This window comes from Rattus rattus, chromosome 18 (genome assembly GCF_011064425.1).
Source record: "Rattus rattus isolate New Zealand chromosome 18, Rrattus_CSIRO_v1, whole genome shotgun sequence".
In the NCBI taxonomy this organism is placed as follows: domain Eukaryota; kingdom Metazoa; phylum Chordata; class Mammalia; order Rodentia; family Muridae; genus Rattus; species Rattus rattus.
The window spans coordinates 23,980,547-23,997,918 of record NC_046171.1 but is presented as its reverse complement, the minus strand read 5'-3'; the positions used below and the strand labels follow the sequence as shown (position 1 = coordinate 23,997,918).

Below are 17,372 nucleotides of genomic sequence, written 5' to 3'. Positions count from 1 at the left end.
ATGGCAGCATGAAGAAGCCAAGAAAGGCGCTGCATGGCAGTCCTCAGGCCTCCTTGACTCCCACACAACAGGTTCTGTGTCCAGGTGTGCCTCCATGATCACACAGGTTATGCAGAAGGTTGCTAAGCATCGAAAGGAGAGCCATTTGGTCACAGGACTGCAGAACAAGGTTCCCAAGAACAGTATGACTAAAATACGAGGACCTGTAGTGCTCAAGCAGGTCCTAAGAGGCGGACCCCAAGGTCTGCAAGCTGTCTTGGACATCAGTGCTATCTTTGCCATCACTGCCACTATCACCTCCAGCCAGGTTCTCCTGCTGATAGGCCTCTTCGGAACCAGGAAGTGTGCTACCCTGATTCTCCTTGGAACCGAAAACCACATATCTGCCTTTCTTCAGCACCAGCTGCCTTCTCAGCTCATCTGCCATCTGTGAGAGATCTCGCTTCAGAGCATATGCATCTTCGCCATCTGCATAGTACTTGGGCTCCACCTCACTAACCTGGAAGTTCAGGGTGTTGGAATAGAGGTGCAAGGCTGCTCAGTTGCTCTTCCTGGCATTCAGGGAGACATACTTTGCACTGAAGTTCTCCATCATGGCCTGGGAGGCCTGGTCCATTAGCTTCTTGGCCAGGCCAAAGCTTAGGTGGGAGCGCTTCACAGCCAATGAGGTGATGTGTCCATGAGGGACGTTATCAGGATCCTCTTCCATTTTGGCCAGAACATAACCCACAATCTTCCCAACCTCATCCTCAGCAATGTAGGAGAGCTGGGCCATGAGAGGCCATGATAGTAGTACTTCATCTGGTAGTTCTCGGGCAGGCAGAGCAGGTTGCAGTGTTGTATGTTTATCAGGTCATATGGCCGAGCCCAGCAGATGTTCATATTGGCGGCAGAAAAGCCTATCAGACTCGGGAGAATCAGAGAGGATGCCACAGAGCACAAGCGACACCAGCACCGTTTGCTTTAAGACACCTGGGTTATCCAAACGGAACTCATACAAGATGAGGAAGATCTCTCACTATCTTCCATTTCGTTTCGTCGATGCTGTACAGAACTTCATCTATCTTCATACAAGTGGGGTCCCGGTCGTGTCCGAAGTGAATGACGACCACACAGTCCTCCTCTGAATGGATTGCCTGGTCTACCTGCCAGCCATTGTGTAGATGCAGAAGCATGGACAACATCTTGAACGCGCTTGCGCAGCAGGACCTCGCGAGCTACCTCTAACGTCGTGTGAGCCCACAGGGCCGGACCAACGGGCCCTCCACTCAGCACCAGCGCGCTTTATGTTTTGATCTGTGATGTTCAAGACTCCACAAGGTCCATGGGGCAGGACAGAGGTGCATTGTCTTCTTAGAAGAATGTGGACAGGACAAGATCTTATTTATCCTAGACATTCTTCTTCCCAAAATGATCTGATTTTATCTGTGTTTTAAAAGTACACAGATTTATCTCTTCCCAGTAATATTGTGTAGTATAATTAAATTTGAAAAATACTTTATATACTCCCACGTTTTCTTAAACATTAGTATTTTAATTGAATGATGAAAAGTTACTCATGCAATACTCAAGTATTGGAATGTCTCTGTAGCAGAATATCACTGGTTTTTATAGTCAATTAAAAAGGACTGGTGTCAAAAGACCATCAGAGTCAGGTATAATTTTCTGAGTTCAGGAAAATTTCAAATTTGCATTCTAATCTTTCATGAGAAGATGTGCTCATGGCATATTGATATTATATTGAGTGTAGTTGATGGAATCACAGAGATTGTGTAGCATGTGCCTTCTGCTCTAATCAAACATACACCAAAATTCAAATTTTTTTCCACATGTGAAAAGTTCATGCATACTCCAAATTTGAGCTCTTCATTCTTCTATCCAAATTCTTAGTGTCATCACACGGTTGACTCAAATAACACAAACACTAGTTTTATGAGCATTCTAGGCTCTGTGACTTTGCTCTTTACATGGAAAAGCATTTGTCATAGACTCTGACAAAAGAGAAGATCACCTTTTGTTCTCTGAATGTTTTCTATTCCTCTAGTAAAATCTCAAAAGATTGTTCTTTAATGCTTAGGGTTTCTCTCTTATCAAATATTATATTTAGGGATGGTAAAGTGTCACATGACAGCATGACAGTACAAAAATTAGGTCATTTAGAGGTGGAATCATGTAGAGACTGCCAAATATACCTATACCATAATTGATGGCCACAGACGTAAGATATTTTTATGCATAATAACCTTAAAAATCTTACCATTTATCATGACTCTAATTTTTTTCAATTTCACAGTTCCATGGAACAGACCATTTGGTGGTATTTCTTTCTACAAAGGTATTTTACTTGTGTTAATATTTTAATTCCTTGGTGATATAGGAATGATATATATATATGTATATATATATATAGATATATATATAGATTGATATTCTGTCTCGAAATCAGTTGTTAATTAGATGGCCAATGGAAAATGCTTTGCATTCTCCTGTCCATTCCTTATTTTATTTAATTTTGTGGAAGTTCTGCATTTATTATTTCCTCTTTGTATTAGAGTAAACAGTACTCTCAAGTCTTATTTTAAATTCCACTAAGTAGATGTCACTCTAGCATGCACATTCAAACCATCTGCTGCTTCCTCCTTTGAGGTCAAGCAAATTTCTATCCTTCTGTTTGTTTCAGGCACATCATTTTGAGGACTGGCTATACTACTTAGGTCAATGTGTTATTACCTGACTATATCTGTTTCTGAAACATTTTTGAGTATTCACCAGTCGAATAGTGAATATTGCTGAACTTATTTTCTTATATTGAAAGCTAAGATGATTCTGAAAAAAATATTAACAGGGATTAGCTTGAAATAAGCTCCTAATTAATCTTGCTGTATTGTATATTTTTGTTGCATTTCACAGATCCATTCGTGAAGCCAAGAAACACAACAAAATGGAACTTCCCATGCAGATATTCACTGAGGACATTGCATGCTGTGACACTGTATGTGAATACAAAACCAAAACTAATATTCCATGTTCATGACTAGGAGAGAGACAGTTTGTAAAGTAATGGAAGATGGAGACATAAGAAGAGCATGGATGGGGAGAGCGGGACAAAGGGAGAGAGGGACAGAGGGACAGAGAGACTGAGGGAGAGAATTTAGACAGTATTATGTGGAACTAATTAAATTATTTTAAATTAAATTATATTAAATTATATCTGTAGTCAATGCAGACATAGGACTCTCATATGTGATGTGTAGAGAGCAACATGAAACAAGACTGATTCATGTACTAGAGATCCAAAAAAGAGGAAATACTGTTTGTTATATCACTGAAAATTGAACCAAATATTTCCAACAGCATATATTTCCAAGTGAAGTATTATTACTACAATTAAACTGCCCCCTCCTGAGTCCTTATTGCCTATATATAGACTTGTGTGTTGTTTCCACTATTCCTTATTCATTTTAAAATATTTATGTCTAGTAAACAATTTTTATTATATAATATTATCATAAAGCATCACATTTTCTCTCCATACCTAAGTGTTCAGTGATATATTAGCTCTTTATCTCCATTCTGTGCTCTTTCTCTAAGTCTCTTACTATGCATCCTTATACCTTCCTCTGAATACCAGCTACAAAGTCATGGCTTTCATCCTCATGTTTATTTGAATAATCTAGTCATGAGGGTATCTTTGTATGTGTCTTCTGTTCAGAAATTACCTTTATAAATTTAACAGTGGGGTGTGTGTGTGTGTGTGTGTGTGTGTGTGTGTGTGTTCATCTTTGTGTATGGTGTTTAGGATAAAACTCACAACCTCACAATACTATACAGTAGTTCTATCATTGAGATAAACATAAATATCTATTGAATAATTGTCTATTTTTCTCAGGCTCATATTATTGTCCACTTTCCAGTATTGGGTTTAGCGCAGATCAAAAATTTAACTACTATGTAACATGTAGAGCATTGAAGACATTTCCTACTGTAAAGCAGAATAGACTGTGACTCAGGGATCACCACCTCTCTGCCTTTCATAAATGCTAATGGGTACAAAATGGACCTAGAGTCAGTGTTCTAACATGTCACTGTGGACACTGCACTAGACTTACAAAGGTGAATATAATGAAGATATTTTAGATCACCAAGCAATTTCTTACTCATACCAGGTCCACGTTACACAAAACAGTAATTAAATATAGTATAAAATAGATTTTGAGTCAGTGACATAAATCAGGGAACACTCATTAGCTTAGCTGAACCACATGTGTCCTCAGGACAGAGAAGAGCAGAAGAGCAGAACGTCCCATAGGGAAATGTTCTCTTGCCTCTGTTGTTTGACTTCAGCTGGGGCAAATGCTCAGCGTTGTACACTTTTGTGACTTAGATCCATTTGCTTTAACATGAACATTTTTACTAATTCTCTCCCACGACTCTAGTGCTTTAATATTTTATCCTACCATAATTATTAAAAACCTTTCGTGTAGTTCAGAAGATTGGTAATAGATAATTTTTAACTTTTATTCATGTTATATGTTTATTTCCTTTTTGTCTTTGAAGAGATATTATCAGATCATCAAAACATTCTTCTACCTTTCTTAAATATCTTCCCTTATTTTCTTTCTCCATATTCTCTAGTCAGTATTCAGAAATAATTCTTCATATATATATTATATATATCAATTTCTTATTAGTTTTCTTTGATTTTTTTTGTTTCTACTTTAGCCTTTTCTTTTATAGTTTGAAAATTCTTTGAATCATCAATGTATTTCATTACACTTAAGATAAACCTGTAAAGTTTTTCTATGGATAAATTAGGAAAATGTTTTAATCCTATTTTTATATTAGGATTTTTCCACCTAATTTTTGTTTTTTCTTTACTCTTAAGATTGAATGTAGATCCCTCAGACACTGCTTATATTTTAAAATAGATAGATGCAGATGATTTTAGAATTATCTTTACTCGATAATTTCATGTAAGTATAGAAATGCCAAATCACCTGCACAATCACAAGATATCCCCAAACCTTTCCCTATATTCATGTTCTTTCCTTTTCTTGACTTTAATAATTACCAATGTATAAAATATTGACTTTTGGTCTTAGCATTGTATAGAAAACAACTGCACTGTCCTCATGAGTCAATGCTTATGCCATGGCTGGGGGACAGCATTTTACTACATTCCTCCATGATTTTAGTAATCTGTTTTAAAATTCATACCTTGTTAGTGATAGTATCACTTCACTGTTGCACATTTAGTCTATTAATATGTAATTTCAATATTTACAGTTATTATTTCTATCTGAAGATATAGGCAAATATATTTACATTAAACATTTTTTATTTGTCTTTGAACAATTAAAACATTTTATTCCTCATAGAAGGAGCATGTGAACTATTCTAAGGTTGATCTTCTCTCTTAAGAATTGTTTACATTTCTGTGGTTCATCATGAGTCAAGAAATATTTTAGTATATATAATAAAACTACCAGTTCTATTTTAACTTTCATGCTTTAAAAACGTTATTTGTAGAAATATTTTATTTAAAAAGTCTCTTTGTCTTGAAATCTGTTTTACAAAGAAAATCACCATCAGAAAGAGATGTACACATCTTTGCAATCATTAATTAGACATTAATATGTTTCTAATGCTCTGAAAACAAAATATTTTTCAATAATGTGAATTAAAGTCCCATGTGAATTATTACTCTATCTCATGTGCGGAATTCTTTATAATAAAACTTTGTTGTCTTAAAATTATACCAATGTTTTCAGATATTCATCAAAATATCAGAAGCTTTACTTTTCTTTAAATGTTCTATGCTTACTGTGTGTTGTGTGTGTCTGTCTCTGTGTGTGTGTGTGTGTGTGTTCCTATGAGTATGTGGTTTATGAATATATGTATATATTTCAATGTGCCATATTGGTGTAAGAAGGAAACTTGCAGGTGATTATTTCCTTCTGGGATGTGTGATTTCTGAGCCCTGATCTATATTTTCACCCATAGGTGATTAATTTTACATTCTGAACAAAACGTTAAATTTGTTCCTTTCTTGTTACATTCCAACCACAAGAATAGAGCTGTGTTTTTTTCATATTCTAAGATGCTTTTGCATAATTGTTAGCCTCTGCATAAAAAAATACAAAGTCAGTGTAAGTTGTCCTTTTCATAAAATTCTACTAAGCTGACATGTAACATTGGAGTCTTGGATGAATCATCAGAAGCACTCAAACATACACACAAACACACACACATACACACACACATACACACAGGCACACGCACAGGCACACGCACATGCAAACACACACACACAGACACTCACTCATATTATTTTCAAAGTAATAGATTATGCATTTTAGTTGATTAGTAAAAAGTAAAAATTAAAAAATAATGAATGAAACCTCTGTAAAAGAGATGGCTTGTGAAGTGGTTTTCTTAGGTTTGGGTTCAAGGTTGTTATGGATAGGGAGAGAGCACATGTGCTGTGTTTCTTATTTAAGGGACTGTTTCTTAGATACTTACAATCCTCATCAAAGATAACTGATAATAGATACTAACTTCATAAAAATATACTTATCTACTCACTGTCTGGTTATTTATTAGATTTCCGGTACATCAGTGGTTTCTTGTCCAATTACTATGCTTTGATTTCATGCTATATTCTTGCTGCTGTCTTCCTAGGTCTCTGGAGCAGATTCTAAATGTGAGAGGCAGTAGAGAGCTAATAGTACAAGTACCTTGTTTTTTCCTGGGAGTGTTAAGAAATGGGGTCTTGTTTCTAAAATATTCATTTTGGATCCCTAGATCTATCACCATAAAAGAATTCAACACTCTATATCTGTATGCCATCTAAGTATTTACAAACCCTGATATGATAAGAGTGCTCACTAATTTTAATTTTTATAAAAATAATTGTGCTGCTTCCCAACCTCATTTTCCTAGAACTGTGCATATGAAGCACATGGAAGTAAGGCTGTAATGATGGAATCCAGTTGGAGAGGAAGCAAACGTCTCTGCTCTCTTTTTAAGTGCCCTCCCTGACTACGTTCTGCCATAATGAAAGAGAAATCAGGATGCTGAGCTCTAGCACCCATGGCTTCTCAGTCACCCTTTATCATACACAACCTCTTACAGTTATGTTTGATTTTTCAGTACCCAAGAACTAAATTCTAAGATAAATATGTTAGACTGAGTGTCTTCTAGACTTAGCCTATGGGAAGAAAATGAGTTATACATTAGAGGAGTTGTTACAGATTATAAATTGTAAATAATGATTAGATCATATTAATTTTGTATTCATGAGCTTTCAGGTTATTTTATAGCATTTTTCTCTCTGTGCATTCTATAGCCTCTATATGTAACAGCAACAAACTTCAATACGGTGAATGACATAATCAGCAAGTTACTACCAATGATAAGAAAGCATGTAAGTTACTTTCAATCTATTTTGAGTTAAAATTGAATTTTGCTTTTGAGATTCACATATGTGGAAATGTGTAAATACAGATGAAATTTGATCATGATACATTTACAAATCATATTTTACAAATGCCTCCTTTTTAATCCGAAGTTATTGAAGACATAATAATAGTCCTTTGAGTGACATTTTTTTCTTGAATTTGTGTCTAGTTTTATGTGAAATGAAACTCATAGCCCAATGGTTTGAGCTGTATGTGTAGTTTCACTAGATAATACATATCCACTGTAATAAATTGTGATTAATTTGTCATATGCTCACACCTAATTTAAAGGATGCCAATGTTAGAGGGAATATTTTTCTTTCTTCTTTTTTTTAAAATTAGACTATACTGCCTATTTGGTATGTAATTCTGTAGTCTTTCCCATTTCTTCTTGTTTTTATTTCTCTTGTGTGGATGTGTAAGTGTACATGTTCTAGTGTATTTATTTTTAACTTTTAATAAATCTTTAATAAATGAGTCTACATTTCTATGTCTTTTCTGCATACATATCTGTGTATATATTGTCTTTCTATTTTTAAATGTGCATGTGTATCTCTTTGTAACTGTGTGTGTGTGTTTCTCTGTGTTTATGCATCCCTGTCTATCACTTTCTGTGAGTTTGTACAATGAGAATCCACATGTCAGTCTGCCTCTCTGTTTTATGCCCCTCTACCTCTGCCTCCCTCTCTCTCTCACTCTCTTTCTCTTTCTGTTTCATTATCACCTCTCCATGTATGTTGGGGTGTAAATGGGTATTTGGTGGTGTGTCTGCTTGAGTGCTTTTTGTCTGCTAGTTTAACACTTAAAAACTCTATGGGACAATGTCATTGGTTTTAAATAGGAGTCTACAAGAAAATAAAATTAATAATAATTCCAGTTAGAGCCACTCCTGGAGGGTGCTCAATATTTCAACAGAATGTTCTATTTAGATGATTATTTCAAATGGATCCATAACACTGTGTGCAGTAATTATGTTCTAGAACTTCTTTTCAGCATCAGGCCTATTTTCCAGGATAGACACATGTCCTTCATCTCCACAGACTGGACATCTCTCAATGAAAGCCAAAGGCTGTTTTCACTTCTAGGCACCCAAAGACTCTCTGTTTTTGACTCTTGTGTTCACTGTTGTCGAAGTTATCATATCTTTTGAATGTTAACTTTGCTAAACTCATCATAGCCACCATGAGTATATGCCTCTGTGGACACTAGGTTCTGTGCTCATGTTAAGTCGAAATTCAATATACCACACACAGTCTGCACAGATGTAAGAAATTTCATAATACTATTTGTCTTGGTTAGTGGTAATGGCTGAATGCAACTTCTTATTTTATTGTGGATCAGTAGATCAAGGCTCCCTCCAAGAGGAAAGGCAAGTACCCAAAGATTTTCTCCTGAAATCAGTCCTGTTTACTCAAACCTGTGGTCAGAAGAAATATCATTAATACTGGTTTAAATAATTTCCCTGCTAGAGAGCTAGAAATGGTAAGTAAAGGAAATTGCTAGACTCTTCAAGACTCTGATGTCAGTTTATTTGTGATGGTTGGTTCTTTTTGCCTCCCAGAACATTGAAGATTACCAACTGTGGTTCTGTCCTGGCCCTGGGAAAGCTCCAAGAGTACTCCAAGGTAATAACAGGGAAATCTAAGGAGGGACTAGCTGAGTTTGGTGAATCCTCACTATTTTCATTATTTAGTCTTAAACTTGAATAAACACTAAAGCAAAATGACTTAAATATAATTTCATTCATTTAAATCATAATTAATTACTAATATAACATTCAGATACAATTTAATACCTCATAAGCAACAGCCTTAGAATGACAGGAATTTTTCTGTGCTTTCTGTTTCAGAAACAGAATTTTCCTGATAAGGCAAACAAAACAAAACTCTAGACATATTGTTTCTGGAGAAAACAATTTAAAAAAGTCATTTGGTGATCATTACAGAAACTCTTCCTAGCTATATATCTCAAGGGTTTCCATCACTCACATGGTAGCTCACAACCGTCTATAACTCCGGTTTCAGGGAATCTAATTCCCACATCTGACCTGCACAAACACCAAGTCTAACAGGGAGATCAGGTATATATGTGAGCAAAAGACTTACACAGAGAAACAAGTTTAAATCTAAAATGTAAAATCTTCACTTTTTTATTTATTCCAAATTATGTAGATTGTTTTGTAATGAATATTAGAAATATAGCCCTTTCTCCGAATCCATGTAAAATATTCAGTTCACATCTCCTATGACCAATAATTCTGCAACTGAATATGAAATCATATTCTGATTTCTGGAGACAACCTGACTTAATTACAGCTATTCTGTTTGTTGCCTTCTTTTATTTCTCACTAGATTATTGCCAAATAAATAATAGTAATAAAATTATCAGAAAAGTTTGAATAAGAATTAAAAATTTGAGATCACCAAGTATTCTTGCAAAGCTGATCTTTTAAAAGCTACTGAAAATTTGAAGCTCTAACCCATAAAGTTGACCTTCATACCAGTGACATAAGTCTCTGCAGACTTAAGAGCACGCTCTCCCACTAATGCCAGATAAGAAAACATTCTCGTACATAGGTGCCTGTGGCCTCTGAACAGCCCATGTATGCTCTTTAGTTGGTGGCTCAGTCTCTGATAGCTCCCAGGGGTCCAGGTTGATATTGCTGGTCTTTCTATGATGTTTCCAGTCCTTCCAGTTCTTTCAATTCTCCCAACTTTTCCATAGGGGTTGTTGACCTCAGTCCAATGGTTAGATGTAATATCTATATCTGTTTTAGTCAGTTGCTTGCAGGGCCTCTCAGAGGACAGCCATGCTAGGCTACTGGCTGCAAGCACAACATTGCATCAGTAATAATATTTGGGATTGGTGCCTAATAATGGGATGGATCCCAAGTTGAGCCTGTCACTGACTGGTCACTGCTTCAGACTCTATTCCATTTTTGTCCTGCATTTCTTTTAGACAGGAGCAATTTGAGGTTGAAAGTTTTGTAGGTGTGTTAGTGTCCCTATCCATCCACAGGTGTCCTGTCTGATTTAAAAAGGTGGTCTCTTCAAATTTTACATCTGCGTGATTTTGCATTTTGGCAAAATTTCCTACCTTGACTCTTGGGAGCACACCTATCCCATGTCTCTGGGATATTCTAGAGGTTCCCACCAACCCCAAGAGCTGTATATTTCCATTCGTTCTCTTGGGTCCCTTGTCCTCTCTCGTGTCTCTCCCATACCTGATCCTGACCTGTTCTCTTCCCATTCCACTCTCACACATATCTCTCCTTCCCTCTGCCTCCCATGGTTATTTATTTCCCTTTGCTAAGTGGGATTGAAGCATCCTTACTTAGGCTTTCCTTATGGTTTAACTTTTAGTGTCATGGATATTCTGTATATTTTGTGTAGTGTCACTGATTAATGAATATATACCATTCATGTCCTTTGGAGTCTGGGTTAGCTCACTCAGAATATTTTCTAGATCCATGCAATTGCCCGCAAATTTCACGATGTCCTTTGTTTTTAGTAGCTGAATAGTATTCCATTGTGTAAATAAACCATATTTTCTGTATCCATTCTTTGGTTGAAGGACATCAGGGTTGCTTCTTATTACAAATAAGGCTGCTATTAACATAGTGGAGCTCGCATCTTTGTGGTACTGTGGAGCATCTTTTGGCTATATGCCCAGGACCAGTATATCAGCATCTTCAGGTGCAACTATTTCCTGTTTACTGAGGAACAGCCAGATTGATTTCCAGAGTGGTGGTAGAAGTTTGCCATCCCACCAGCAATGGAAGAGCTTTCCCGTTTCTCTACAATCTTACCAGCAAGTTCTGTAGTTCTGTTTCTATTTTGAGAATAGTTTAAGGAGTTTTGGTATTAGCTTTTATTTGAAAGTCTGGTAGAATTATGCACTGAATTATGCATCGTGCCCTAGTCTTTTTGTTACTGTTATTGTTGTTGGTTGTTTTTAATGAATTCTTCTAGTTTCTTAGGGGTTATGGGACTGATTAGTTTATCTGATCTTGATTTAACTTTGGTATGTGGTATCTGTCTAGAAAATCATCCATTTCATGTAGATTTTCAAGCTTTGTCAAGTATAGTCTTTTGTAGTAAACCTGATGATTTTTTTAAATTTCTTCAATTTCCATTATGTCTCCCTTTTCATTTCTGATTTTGTTAATTTGCATACTATTTCTGAGACTTTTAGTTAGTTTAGGTTTATGTGTCTTGTTGATTTTCTCAAAGAACAGGATCTTGGTTTTATGGATTCTGTTTCTAATTGATTTCAGACTTAATATTATTTCCTATTGTCTGCTTCTCTTTAGTGTGTTTTCTTATTTTTGATCTGGGTTTTTTATTGTGCTTTTAAGTTGCTAGTATAGGATATCACAATTATCTTTGTGAAGACAATTAGTGCTCATATTTTATTTTATGTATGCAGTGTGAAATATTTAAATTGCTTAATATGAAGCTAGAGGAGTGAAGTAGGATTTTTTTTTCTTTTTTTTGGAACTGGGAACCGAACCCAGGGCCTTGCGCTTGCTAGGCAAGCGCTGTACCACTGAGCTAAATCCCCAACCCCGGTGAAGTAGGATTCTTATGATGTAAAAATATTATTGGTATTAATACTCCAACAGGCATGTCTTAAAACGGATTAGAGAAGAATACAGCAAAAGTCCCCCTACACAGTGCATTCTTAGGTCTATATTCTCTAAACAAAGTGATACACTGAAAATTTTCTCCTCATTATTTTTAGAGTTCTCAGCTTAATTTATTATAGTATCCCTGTAAGGATTCTATTGTTCTAGTATGTATAGTCTACATTATCCTGAAGAAGGAGGAGGAGGAGGAAAAGGAGGAAGAGGAGAAGGAGGAGGAGGAAGAGGAGAGGAGGAGGAAGAGGAGGAGGAGGAGAAGGGGAAGGGGAAGGACAAGGAGAAGAAATACAGCAAAGCATTCTAAATTGTATCAGAAGGGTTGCCTATATTCAGTTACAGTAGTTACAATTCATGTTTTTTCTCATAGGGCATGAGTATCCACATGACATTAGAATGATAAATATTCAAAAGAACTTCAGTTCACGGGACTTAAGAAATTTTACAGCTTTCCGTTCCCTACCTGGGGTAATCATGAAATACCTAAACGCTGATGTACATGGGAAATTCATCTTGAAGCCCAGAAACTCAGCAAGAAGCCAGCAGCAAAAAAGTGAGTCTGCCATCTTCCTTCAGGTGGCTTTTCTTAGTTCCCATTTTAATTTGTCATAAAATATCGCAGCATACTATCATTTTCTTGCTTAGGAAAGGGGCACTGTAAAAAAAAAAACAAACAAACAAACCAACACTAAAGCAGTATGTTTCAGGTCCATATTAAGAGAACTCTAAATTCCGATGTGAAGACTAATCTTGGTTATAGGGAGAACATTTCATTTTTCCCAGGCAGATATTTGCCATAAACTGGTATGCCAAGACACTGTGTACACACATTTTTGTCCCATTAGAATAAGCAGGTCTAAGACATGGATCGTGATATGTTCCCATCAAGTGGTTTCATGATTAGAGCACAAAATTACTTATGAACTATATTTTGACAATCTATTGCAATGAAATCTACATAGAAAAACAAGATGTATGGTGTTGAAGATAATCTGTTGCAGGCTTGACTAGAAATCACCTTAGGCTTGTAGCCCAGTCTCTAATCTCATTTCAAATCATATAACAAATATCTTTTAGACCTATATCTAGATTCGAAATGGCCCTAACATTGATAGACTGGGGCTTTTTAATTATTTTTTCAAATGATAGAATACTATTATTATTTCTCCTTATTCTCCTTTCTTGAAAACCTCCCACTTATACCCTTGATTTCTTTTAAACTTTGCTTTTTTATTTATTAATTTTATTTACATTTGAAATGTCCCATTCCTGGTCCCCCCACCAAGAATACCCCACCACATCCCTCTTCCCCTTTGCCTCTAAGAGGGTGCTCCCCCACCAACCTACCTACTCCCACCTTACCCCTCTAGCATCCCGCTTCTTTGGAGCATCAAGCCTCCACAGGAACAAGAACATCCCTTCCCACTGAGGCTAGACAAGACAGCCATCTATTACATATGTAGCAGGGACTGCAGACTGGCAATGTAAGCTCTTGGGTTGTTGGCTAAGACCCTGGGAGCTCTGAGGGGTCAAGTTAATTAATATTATTGTTCTTCCTATGGGGTTGCTATCCCTCTCTCCTCCTTCATTCCTTCCCCTAACTTTTTCATTGGGGTCCCAGGACTCAGTCATGTGGTTGGCTGAGAGTATCTGCATCTGTTTCAGTCAGAAGCTGGTAGACCCTCTCAGAGGACAACCCTGTCAGGTTCCTGTCTGCAAGCATATCATTTCATCATCAACACTGTCATGGTTTGGTGTCTATGGATGGGATAGATCAGATGTTGAGGCAATCTCTGGATGGCCTTTCCTTCAGTCTCTGCTCCAGTTTTTGTCCATGCATTTTCTTTAGACAGAAACAATTCTGAGTCAAAAATTTTGATATGTGTTTTGGTATACATATATATAAACACACACACACACACACACACACACACACACACACACACACACACACACACACTCAGACATCTTTGTCCATCTATCTAATATTACTTGTGATTTCAGCCCTCATAATTTTGCATTAGATAGCCAGGCAGACAATATGTTTTACAGTGAAGAAGACTATTTTATATTGTGTTATATGACTCATTTGTTTACTTTTAATTTATTTGTTTTAAGTAACATATTTAAAATTGTATTATAGTCCAATATTCTAAAAGAAAACTCAGAAGCGAAAAAGAAACTTAATTTCAGCTCTGAACTGACACTGTAGTGTACAGTCATGTATATTTTCTCATGAGGGGGACATGCTGCTGCTGAAATAAACTTAACAATGGTTCTTCAAAATGCTGAACAAGAAAAGTAAGGATGAAAAGAGCTTCACTATGACATTTGAAAAAAATAGAAAATTTTTAAATGAGAATAAAAGTGAGGGTGGCTATGAAAATGGATGTAATTATTGAAGCAACAGCCTATACATAGTTCAGGGAGCTTGTTCAACCAATGTATCTAGTATTTCATGATACAGTATGGAGTTAGACATCATCATCTTGTGAGAATTTCCACTACAGAACACAAGACCATGTCTTAGAGACATCACTAAGATTAATAACAGTGTAGGGCATATGAGAAGAAGGTTACATAAGCACAACAGGATGATTAACCCATTATAATAGGGACATTTTGCAATTGAAATTTGGTTTTGTAAAAGATCTTTATAAATTATACTACCCCATGTAATGATCTCAACTCCTGCTCAGATATGAAGGAAAAAACTTTTAAGAAACAAAGAACTTCTATGACATCGCAGTTGGACAGGGGCTCTGTGCCCCACCAGGACCAAGTATGCACCACCCCACCAGTTAAAAAGGGAAGAAAACTGTTTGGAAGAGAACTCAGTTCCATTTGTCAGGATGGCATCCTGCCCGCAGCAATTCTGGTATGTCTCACATGGTGTTTCTCTGGCTCTCCTAAGACAAAATCCTGCTTCTTAAATACCTGACCCCTTCACTTCTATCACCATGTGGAGTAAAAATTGTGTCTCAAATCATTGGCTTTCCAGTAGGAAGATGAGAGAGGGCTATTCAGAAACCATCTATTGGAAAAGTTGGATTTAATCCCTTAACTATTTTGGAAAATCTGATATGAAGAAATGTTGCCTGATCTTTAAGGGATAATATTAGGGTGGGATGTGTACAACAAAAGATTGAGGCACAAAACCAGCTTGAGGTCATCAGTGTCCATGCCAGCACGTGCACTGCACCTGTGCACACCATTGGTCTGGTTCTCAAGGAGCAAATAGTAGTCTGTGGTGTGTGAAGCCTGACAGGTATTTCTCTATCTTCTTCTCAGGACATGCTGTACCTACTGAAAAAGAAAGGGCCTACAACCACGGGTGTCTTTTTAGAACCTCTGAGTATAACTTTGTGCCAAACAGTAAAGGACAAATTGGATTCGGAAGAGGAGGTGGATATAAACAAGCAATCAGTTAATGTAGTGGCGTGGATCTTTAAGGTAGGGAATGTCCTTCCATCATCCACCTCAGGATTCCTCAGAGTCTATGGGAGTAGTTGTCTTCATTTTGCATTCCCTTGAGTGACAGTAGATATGTATGAGAGAAATCTTATATGCTCAAAGTCTCCTCTGTTAGTGTTAATAACATGGATGATGTTTCAGAAATTGTTTAAGCAATGTGATTGTTGAACTATCAAAAGTGAACCGTCCCCTCATTTCTAGGAGACCAAGTCTCAAAGCAAATGTCCCTATCCTCTGGTGTACAATTTTTCTGACTGTCTCAACCTATGCTCAGAGCCAACAGTTCAGGAGTTATTATGTATATATATAAACTGGGGCTCAGAGTCACAGGATAGTTTGTTCTTTGTACCTTGACTAGCTGTGGTTTTCAGTAATAGTCTCCATCCATTTCAAAGAGAACCTTTTTTGATGGGTAAGGGTATATTATCTGTGAACATTAAGTTAAATATTTATAATAGAGTTAGGAGGTACACTTGTTTAGTGAAATAGGGGCAGGGCATTCTCTAAGAACCATGACCACATGTGCCTCCATGCTTCCAGTACCAGACGTGGCTTTCTGCTCCTGAGAAATCCGATAATAACTTCCTATGGTTGTCTTTATTGTGGTTATCATAATTGTATGTTTCTATCATTTAAAAATAGTATTCGAACTGTAGTATTAATCACTTATATGTGCTAGTTTGCTCAGCTGTCCACTAGAGGCATGCTGAGCTAAGGAAAGATTTTTCTATAGTCCAAGTAAATCTGAAAATTTACTCTTTGGTCTCTAGCTTAAATAGATGAAACTTACTGGGCCCACATATCATGGAACGTTCTAACTAGGGGAAATTTGGGGAACTGTGAAGAAAGTTGGAACTAAACTGAAATTTACAGGTGAATGTACTTTGAATAATTTCCATGTTTAATTTTTTCCACAAAAATATTTTTCCTCTCTTTATAAGGACTTCCTCCAAAACATCGAGGGAAGTCTAATGACTTCAAAACTATATGATGAGTGGATTGCTGTACCCGAAAAGGTCAATGATGAAGAGAAATTAGCCGCAGTGCAGAGGTAATTGTTGGCAAACTGTGAACAACATCAACAAAATAGAAGTAACATTTGCTTACACACATTAGAGATTATATATCACAGAAACATTTACTAAGAACACTGACAGACAGCAAAAGGTTTCAATTGTTCACAAACATGGAAGACACTTTCAAAAGAGTATGAGTTACAGTGGGAATTACAGTAGCCCAGGCTTATAATCTTACTTTCATATTCCAATTAGATTTGTCTTTTTTCTGAATTGGGTAAATATTTCAAGCAATAATTTGAGTACAAATTCTTTCATTTTATTTACAGTGCATCCTGCATACGATACGATTACTCCGTTCCCTTCCTTCATATTTACAAATTGAGTATACTTGTTTTAAAATAACTGTCTCTGTGTTCAGTCTTTTAGATAAAATGCCACCTGAAAATGCGGCTCTTCTGAGGCAACTTTTTTGTATATTATATGAAATTAAAAATAACTCTCCTGTTAATGAAATGTCTTCTTACCACCTATCTGTTGGGTTAGCCCCATGTCTCTTATTCGTGCCCAGCTCCTGCAATAATGGAGTGACAAATGATATTGGCAAAAAGGTAATTAGATAAGAACTTTATGCCTAGCATTGATAAGCCTTTACAATGAGACAGGAAAACAGGATTACCCTGAGAATCTTGGTTATTTTGTTGTTGTTGTTGTTGTTGTTTGTTGTTGTTGTTGATGTGTTTTGGTTTTTGTTTTGTTTCATTTTGTAAAGTAAGTACA

The 17,372-nt window shown here is 36.4% G+C and overlaps 2 protein-coding genes and 1 pseudogene across 2 annotated transcripts in view; 1 reads left to right on the top strand and 2 right to left on the bottom strand.

The window, feature by feature from the left end:
* Positions 1–223: 223 nt before the first annotated feature.
* On the bottom strand, positions 224–885 carry LOC116887692 (annotated as a pseudogene).
* LOC116887691 (thioredoxin-like protein 4A) lies at positions 726–1,184 on the bottom strand. The gene has a single exon (XM_032889287.1). It carries the CDS (start codon positions 1,182–1,184, stop codon positions 993–995), a length of 192 nt encoding a protein of 63 aa, XP_032745178.1. The 3' UTR covers positions 726–992.
* Positions 1,185–2,293: 1,109 nt separating this feature from the next.
* The window catches only part of LOC116887693 (ralA-binding protein 1-like), a 29,448-nt gene continuing 14,369 nt past the window's right edge, over positions 2,294–17,372 (top strand). The window contains exons 1-9 of the mRNA XM_032889288.1: positions 2,294–2,335; positions 2,911–2,992; positions 7,349–7,426; positions 9,022–9,085; positions 12,473–12,655; positions 14,802–14,980; positions 15,394–15,555; positions 16,518–16,627; positions 17,014–17,203. Coding sequence (XP_032745179.1) covers positions 2,298–2,335; positions 2,911–2,992; positions 7,349–7,426; positions 9,022–9,085; positions 12,473–12,655; positions 14,802–14,980; positions 15,394–15,555; positions 16,518–16,627; positions 17,014–17,203 — 1,086 coding nt within the window. The 5' untranslated portion in view covers positions 2,294–2,297. The remainder of the gene's footprint in view (positions 2,336–2,910; positions 2,993–7,348; positions 7,427–9,021; positions 9,086–12,472; positions 12,656–14,801; positions 14,981–15,393; positions 15,556–16,517; positions 16,628–17,013; positions 17,204–17,372) is intronic.